Here is an 8,486-nt window from a genome sequence, read left to right as displayed (position 1 = left end):
ACCACCAATGGGTGGTTCCTTCCCAAGATTTTCAAGTGTATATGAAACATACTACATATTTACCTATTGTATTATTTTGTACAGTTGTAAATTACAATAAATAAATAATTAAAAAAAACAAAAAAAAACACCCCCATCTCCTCTGCCTATGCCCATGAATATTAGAATAAATATTACAAAATAAAAATACTAGGTATCAAATATTTATAGCATCATTGAACTCTATTAATGAAGCATTTATTTTATATTTACTTAATTGGTAATAATAAATTTTAATTTTTATTAGTTTAATTCATTTTTAAAAAAGAACTTTTAGTAGTAATTTTTAAAAGTATGTCGCTACAATTGTTTGAGGGGAGGGGAAATAAAATTCCTAAATTCACAGAGTATATCTAGCCTCAATATTAAAAATAAATCTAATTCTCCTATATTAAGGTTTCAATATTTCCAAAAGTATAATTCTAAGCTTTGATATTGAACCCTTGATCTCTACTAAATTTATTTTGTCGATTTGATTAGACTCTGTCTCCTCTAGTCTCTTATTCTTAGAACTCATTCTTGCGCTGTTTATTCTCCTCTTTAATTCCCCCTAGAAGGAAGAATTCCCTGTTGAAGGGTTGTACAGTCTGATCGAGTATTTGTTGCAAGGACATACATAATACATGAAATAGGGAAGCTTCTGAGCATGCGCAGTACAAGGAGAAAATAGTTACAGAATATTGAGTATTTTGGCTGAGTTATTATTATTTTTTGTTTTGTATGTATAATTGTAAGTTACACTATAGATAATGGATGTAATATTTATTAGATTTAGTCGAACAATAGCAATAATGCTACTAGAATAGGAACTTTATATGTAACGAAAGGTTGGACAATAGCAGATAGAAAGTTGCTTTTGTATTCATTTATTCTAGTCGTGTACCGGTCGTGCAATTATCAGTTCTGCAGGACAGAACTCATCCTTCAATAACATAATATTTTTTTTTTTTTTTTTAAATAATTATTCTGAGCTATACTGTAGAAGTTGTAATATGATGCTCAAAGCCATCTGTATCGATAATGAAATGTGTCGGTTATTTATTTAAAATAACTAATACCAATAACTGTAACAACGAATTTCTTTTAGTAATTTGTAATTGTAAGAAATATTCATTGTTTCTACATATATATATTTGCTACATAGAGTTTATACATGTTATATGTTATTTACATATACCTGTTAACAAATATGTTTAAAGTGCAGCAAGCTGCCTGTCTTGTTTAAATCAGCTTAACACGTTTTCATATATTTTTTGTGATTGAAATTAATAAATGATGAAAAATAATAGTTATAATTATTTTTCCTTTTCCAAAACCTCTTAATTTATTATTATTATCTCCTCTGTTCTTCTCGCTTTTGCGGGTTGAGTATCTGAGGTGGGGGACTTCCAAGTCCAACCACCTTCATAATTTTGTTTATTTTTCCTTTTTTTTTTTTAATATTTAAATATTTTCGCAGTATACGTGATGTTACTAAGAAAAGTGACTGTTGAGTCTCTCTTAGTACATCTATCTAGGCACTCCTAAACCATTAACGTCTGCCACTTTGGATCATCCGAATTTAGAATATGGTTTAATAAATAAGGATATATTTTTTCTTTAAAATTTATTTATTGATATTTACACCTGTTCATAAATACATCAAGTAAATTTGAGGAAATCATAGTGGTATGGAACAAGCATGTAGAGAAACTACCCATTGGTAACACTCTGCAAACATATTTACGATATAAGGTCTCGAGGCCATCTTCTTTTCAGTCGCTTCGAAGGATTGTCCGCAATAAAAGAGGAAGCAAGATTAGAAACTAATGGGTTTGAATGGTTAGGGAGTTTGTAATGGAAGGATTGATATCTTTCCTGGTTCGGGCTAGATCGGTTACAAATGGAACATTAAGGTCTTTGTGGATTCCAGATTTTTAGTTGGATATCTGGTCCTATGCCACTTCGATCTTGCTCTGCGTTTTTCTCTTAATAAGATACGAATATGCCGTGGTAGACTATTTTATTTATAGTTATTAATTCAATTAGCCGATGTGTTGTCAGTTATACTTTTTCTAATTGATTATGTGAGTTTTCCAATAGCTTCATCAATGTCTTCTGTAAGTCTTGTCAATGTAAGTGATATGACATGATACAAACATATGGAGAATCTACCCATGGTACAAAGCTTGAATGTAAAAAAAGCAGAACTGGACTATGATCTGATGAGAGGTCGTCCAGGGATTCAACAGTGGTTTGAGAGGGAGAAATTTGGGAGGTAATAAATAGGTCAAGGATATCGGGGCGCTTTTTGAGGGATGTAGGCCAATAAGATTTTTGGGAGAGAGAAAGGAATAGGTATTGGAGGTGGAAACACGGAATAGGATGTTACCACGGGAATTCATGTGCGGCATCCCCATCGTTAGCATTATAGTCTCCTCCAGCTATGAAGTGCGGTCCGAGGGTTCGGAATAAGGAATCAAGGAGGTTATAAGAAAGGTTATTACCAGGTGGACAGTATACAACTGAAAAGTTAACATGGAAAGGGCGAGTTGAAATGATATCCGAGGTTGATTGAGTAGCATCAGATCGATTGGAAGGAATAAGGGAATGGGATGAGGATTTGTGGATAAGGATGCAAGAACCAGCATGGGAGGTGTTGTCTGGGTGGTCTGATCTATAAGTGATGTAGTCACGTATGTAAAAGTGTGTCCTTTGTGTGAAATGAGTTTCAGTCAGTAGGGCTTTGTCAATGTGTTTATCATGTAGGAATAAGTCAAGTTCATCTCGGTAATTATGTAGGCCATTAGCATTCCATAACAGGACAGCTAGGGGTTTTGTGCTCATCGTGGGGAATTAAGCGGGATTTCGGATAGGATTCTGGTGAGAAGGTTAATGAGGGATTTGATGGTATCTTAAAGATCTTTCAGGAAGGATGTGAGGATAGAAGTTATATTGGATTTTGGTGATGAGGGTATGGATCAGGAGCTTGGGATGGATGCTTTGTGTGACAAGATGTACTGAGTGAGGGCTGGGCTAGACGTGATATATGCGGAGCTGGGGTATGAGGAGCTGTTTCGGATTTCAATAATAGTCGGGACGAGGAGTTGGTTGGAGCAGCTGGACGAGATAGAACTGGGATTGGACGTGGTGGCGGCAATTTTACCCGTAAGGGTAGATGATGGAGATGATTTTGATGACGCGGAGGTTGAGGCTGAGGATGAGAGGTCGGGGGCTTAGCTTGAGAAGTCTGAGGCGCCTGACGTCGAGGCTGGTTTTTCTTGATTGTGATCTCGGAGAAAGTCCGGGTTGAGTCTTGAGATCGATCTTGAGTTTTTGAAGCAGATGGCTGCGATTCGGTAACGTGAGCTGGTGTTTTCAAGTTTGGAAAAATTTCCAAATTTTGAGATTCAGGCGCCAGGGTACAGTTTGTTCCGAGCTTTTTGATGCCATGAAGACCTCACCTTCTGAAAATTTTTGTAGATTTCACAGCCACTGTAGCTTGCTGGGTGTTCTTTTTGACAGAGAGCACATTTTACCGGTTCATTCTTAGGTTTCTGTGCCGCTTTGGAAGGTTACGTCTCTTTAAATACTGTGAATCTGTCTCACTTATTTTTGAAATCGGGGTTTCTTCCTCGGAGTCTTCACAAGACATATTCCGGCCCAAGTTCATATTTAAAAAGAAAATAACTATTTGAAATTACAAAAACAAAAAAAAAAATAGGAACATGAACAAATTATTTTAGAAAGAAAATAAACTATGTACAAAATTACCTAAAAATTTTAAATAAAACATTCCTCAAATAATTAAATTAAAAGTCTCTGAAGTATATAATAATAAAAAAAAAATTGTCTTTGGATTCGAACTCGGGACCTAATGGAGATTGTATTGATATTGAAGTAAACAGAACCTTGGCCATGAAATATAGTCTTAAGATAAGATCCCTAGGGGGAATTACCTATCACTAGAGCTATCACCAGTTGTTGAATGTCAATTATTATTTGATAATTTCCAATAGAAAATCACGTACCTCCACTATATGAGTGTATCAAAATGTTCGTCTATTTATAAACTCACGCTGGAGATCTGGATTTATGCTATATTCCATTTGATTCGGTAACAATTGCAGGGCAATATGAACAGTGAATTATACTTACGGCCATCGATGGAACATTTAGGTCATTATGGATGATTTTATTTGTGACTACTTAGGAGCAGTCAGGATACGAAGAACTTTGGATTGTAAGGATTCGATACGAGAGGAATCAGAAGTTTAAGAGGAACTCAAAGTTCAACTTATTACAGTAATTTGAATGAATCATTTGTGATTCAACTGGGGCTCAATTTGAAGCTCGTTAAATTCACCATAAAGTATTTCGTGATGATGGAAAATTTTCCCACCTCTCTGCGGGATCGTTAACTCTTGACCCCTGGAACCGTTCCGTATCGATATTAGGTTATCTGTAACCTATATTAGGATTCTGAACCTGTTCCAGTTATTTCAACTCACCTCTGTCATCCTTAGATCTGAGAACGTTTGACCGGTAGTTTTGTTACCAAGACAATAATTTGAGGATAGCTATGGATGAAACAGGTAAGACTTTTATTTTGTTTATCTGACTCGATTAATCTTGTATAATAAACCCCGTAAGGCATTTATTAAAAGAGTAATAGAGATTTTATGATTTTAATCTTATTGATTTCCCTTCAAGATGTTCAATTCAACTGTACTCTTTCCTCTATGTGTGTTCATAATCTAACTATTTAAGGAATGTTTCATCATAATCTGATGTATTTCTATTTATGAATTTATGAAGGTTGGAAAAAAATGGTCTAGATGCAAATTGCATAAATTACATTTGAGTAGATTCATTACATTTCCCTTAAGTTGTGATATCTCCTAAGTTCTGAAAATTCAACTATATTTGGATGAGTTCAACATTTTTAAAAAATCAATGCATAATTGAAGATATATTTGGTTTCGACCGTTTTTTAGAATACCTATGTAATATTTACTTAACTTTGAGGATTTTTCTGAGATTCCTCCAGAATCTAGCATGAATCTTAATTTTTAAATGGTATAAGGTTTTTTCATAGTCAAAGTAAAACTTTTTAATTTTACGCTTGATCTTAATGTTTGCTACTTATCGCAAATACTTGGTAAACAAAGGGAGCGACAAATGTTGGCATCTGCATATTCTTTTAACTTATGTCGGCTATTACATTCAACTATATAAACAACAAAATAAAGATAAGCTAAATGAAAGGAAACGAAAATTCTAAATGTAAAGTAGGTTGCAGATGATCAAAATTCATATTAATAGTACTACATAACCTATATATTTAACGTTCTAAAATTTTTATCAGAAACTTATTAATTTGATTACCTTAAGTAAACTGGTGAAATTAATTGACAAGATTTGAAACAATGTATTTACACCGAATCGATAGAATTTTAAAATATACTGTTTTAAACTAGAGTTAATTATTGAATCCGAAGGTTGGAAAATTCTTTGATTATTTGAAACTCAAAGAATGCAAACATTTATCGGTTGGCAGTTTTTAAAAAATGCTAACTGAACACAAATGTGTGGATGAAGCACTAATACCCTTTGATTTTGGTCCAAAAACCGACACTCAAGGGGTCACAAATTCAGGCCCACTTGTACTAGTAATACCAAATAACCAATCCACACACTTACAACAATATGCCATTATTTGGACTAAGTGTAGAGACACCTTTACCACTCTCCTTTTTATAAAAGTTTGAATATTTGATTTAGTTTTCAACCACTCTCTAAGTTTGGTTGCATCATAATTATATATTAAACAACATATTTGACACCTGTTACTTACTTTTAAAGGTATAACTTACCCTGGTGTTTCTATTAAAGAAGAAATGAGGGATGAAACTGAATCTAATCGTAAGTTTTAAATTTTTTCTTAATTAATTTTTGTATCTTAGTTTGTTTTATTTTACTTAAGATTAGTTCTTTTTGTCAATTTTTATTTTTATTAAAATTGAGCAGTTTTATAAAAAATAGATGGAGAACTGGCTAAAACTCCTGAACCAAGATACCCTGCTAACCTTCCTGATGACCTGAAACTCAGGTCGAAATGGTGGCATAAATAAATAATTTTTTGTTTATTTATGTTCTTTTTCCTGATCAATTTGAATTGAAGTTCTCAACCAAAATAAATGTTTTGAGGTTCCCTGAGTTCAAAGATTTAATCATGCAAAATGATCTGGGAACAGCCTTGTTCAAAAAACTAAAGTCTTATGAAACTGAAATTATGTATGCCTGGGAGGTGACAGCAACTTTTTGTTTATAAAATCGACAGACCGTAAGTACCACTTTATAGGTTCGATTTTTCACATTTTTTTTTTTTATTTTCTTGCTAATGACTAAGGATTTTTTATTAAAATACCATTTAAATTAATTAAATGGTCTTTAATAACAGCTAGGTTTTATCCTTATTTAAATAGTTTTACTGGGTTTAAATAACAAATTAAAAAAAAAGAAACTTCCTCTAAAATACCTATAATTTTGTTTATTTGAAAAAATAAACTGTTCTCATTGTTAACAATAATATACGATAGATAAATACAAAATATTATAGAACTGAATATTATGAATGAATAAAGGGAAATAAAAATGAGAAAAGAAAGGATTCTAACAGGAAAACCCGAGACCACCCACTTTTTTCCTATTGTATTACGGCTTTGTTAAACTGTTGTATTCTTGCTAGAAAAAAAAAATTATATTCGTTATTCCCATCATGAGAAGTCTGAAATAAAAATTTTTTGTTCTTTTTTTTGAGCCTACCAATTTACACAAAATTTGAAGTTGTACGCAGAGTGCTAAGTGAATGTTGTGTGATGCTCGCGTCGCAAAAGATTTTTAAAATCTACAAATACATAGTAAGCAATACATGCATGTTTCAATAAGCTGATTTCTGAGAGGGCGCTTAGAATGAAAATATTGTCCAAGCAACCTCTGTCCCGCTGGGAGCCCGATTAAGATTCTGGAAGAGCATCAGTTTCTTGGTACCATGTAGATAATCTATTGTATAAAATGGAGGTAAAGATTTTAAGTAGGCTGTTGGCCAGAGCAATACATCTATAATTTATAGATGGATAAACTTTAGAACAAACTTTTCTCAATGGGAATTAATGGCAATTCATTAGAGCGCTTGAAGATTTATATAATAGTGAAACCATTTGAGCAACCCTAAAGAAATTACTGAGGGTATTTTCCAGGGAGATATATTAAGCCCCTTATTATTCTCTTTATTTATCGCGGATATAGACATGTTTTTTCAAAGAAATGAAACCATCCTAGGCGCATGGAATGAGGATATCACCATACGAAGAAATTATAACCCTTATTTACACAGATGATTTGGTCTTGATTGGAGATTCGGTGACCGATGTTCAATAGAAGCTAAATATTTTTAAATAAATACTGCAAATTAAATACCTTGACCGGTAACATAAAAAAAAAACAAAATTATTTATTGGGGTAGGCCTAAAAGAGGCAAAAGGGTATATTTCAAGGGGAGTATTGTTGAAGTACCTGAATTTAAATACCTTGATATAGCTTTTAGTTCATCAATAATTCATGGAAAGTATATAAATGAGGTACTATAAACGACTACTGTATTTGCAGTGAAACACTCCACACTTTATAGACCTTAAATTAATAGATCTTCAATTCTTCAAATTTGCCATTTAGTACTCATCTAATGGATTGGTAATTACTTAAAAATGACTGATGGTATACGCATAAAGTCATTCTTAAACGTCGAGTTACTAGTAGACTTGGCTAAAATGAATTTGAAATAATATTTTTAAAATGATAAAAAATCCAAACAAAGGTTTTTTTAAATAATTTGTTTTATAATAATAACACCAACTTCAATTATCCAAATTTCTCTCAACCTTTTTATTTTAAATTTTAAACAATTTCAACATTTCACCCCTTAGGCCATTCTGAAGGAGATAACCTAAAAATATTTTTCACATTATTACTATATCACCTCCTCATATAATACCAATATTTTTGAACATACCTCAATCATTGAATTGTCACAACTCATTTAAATAATGTTTTGCAGGCTAATTGCCCTTTTCATGTATCTTCAAAAGCTAAAACAAATATTAAATTAATATAATATATTAGTTTCTCTTAAGTTGAGTGTTTGCGGCTTTAGCGCACTTGCTCAGCCTCCATTGGCCCATTACCAGTGATGCAGCGAGAGGGATGCGCTGGGATCTCTTGAGCTCTCCTCTACCCCTCACACGTGGGGGATAGAGTGGGGTCAGGGATCCTCAGGTCGATTCTGTAAATATTGTATATATTATTTTATCAATATGTTATTTTATTTATTTATTTTTCATACAGATAGTCTGATTATGTTCATTTGTCTATTCTTTTGTTTGTATTTATTTTAAGAGAGTTTTTTT

The 8,486-nt window shown here is 32.7% G+C and overlaps 1 protein-coding gene across 3 annotated transcripts in view; it reads left to right on the top strand.

Moving 5' to 3' along the window:
• The first annotated feature begins 3,984 nt into the window (after positions 1-3,984).
• The window catches only part of LOC106686649 (zinc finger autosomal protein), a 20,964-nt gene continuing 16,462 nt past the window's right edge, over positions 3,985-8,486 (top strand). The window contains exons 1-3 of one of the 3 annotated variants that reach the window (XM_014430060.2): positions 3,987-4,613; positions 5,884-5,943; positions 6,229-6,364. Coding sequence is in view for 2 of the 3 variants with exons in the window: in XM_014430058.2 (XP_014285544.1) it covers positions 4,601-4,613; positions 5,884-5,943 (73 nt within the window). In the remaining variant the exon portion in view is untranslated. Of the gene's footprint in view, positions 4,614-5,883; positions 5,944-6,228; positions 6,365-8,486 lie in introns of all 3 variants that reach the window. The other 2 variants (XM_014430058.2, XM_014430056.2) reach the window with 2 other exon arrangements.

Source organism: Halyomorpha halys, unplaced genomic scaffold (assembly GCF_000696795.3).
Source record: "Halyomorpha halys isolate HHAL.00 unplaced genomic scaffold, Hhal_1.1 Scaffold855.1, whole genome shotgun sequence".
Lineage (NCBI taxonomy): Eukaryota > Metazoa > Arthropoda > Insecta > Hemiptera > Pentatomidae > Halyomorpha > Halyomorpha halys.
This window is presented reverse-complemented; position numbering and strand designations above follow the sequence as displayed.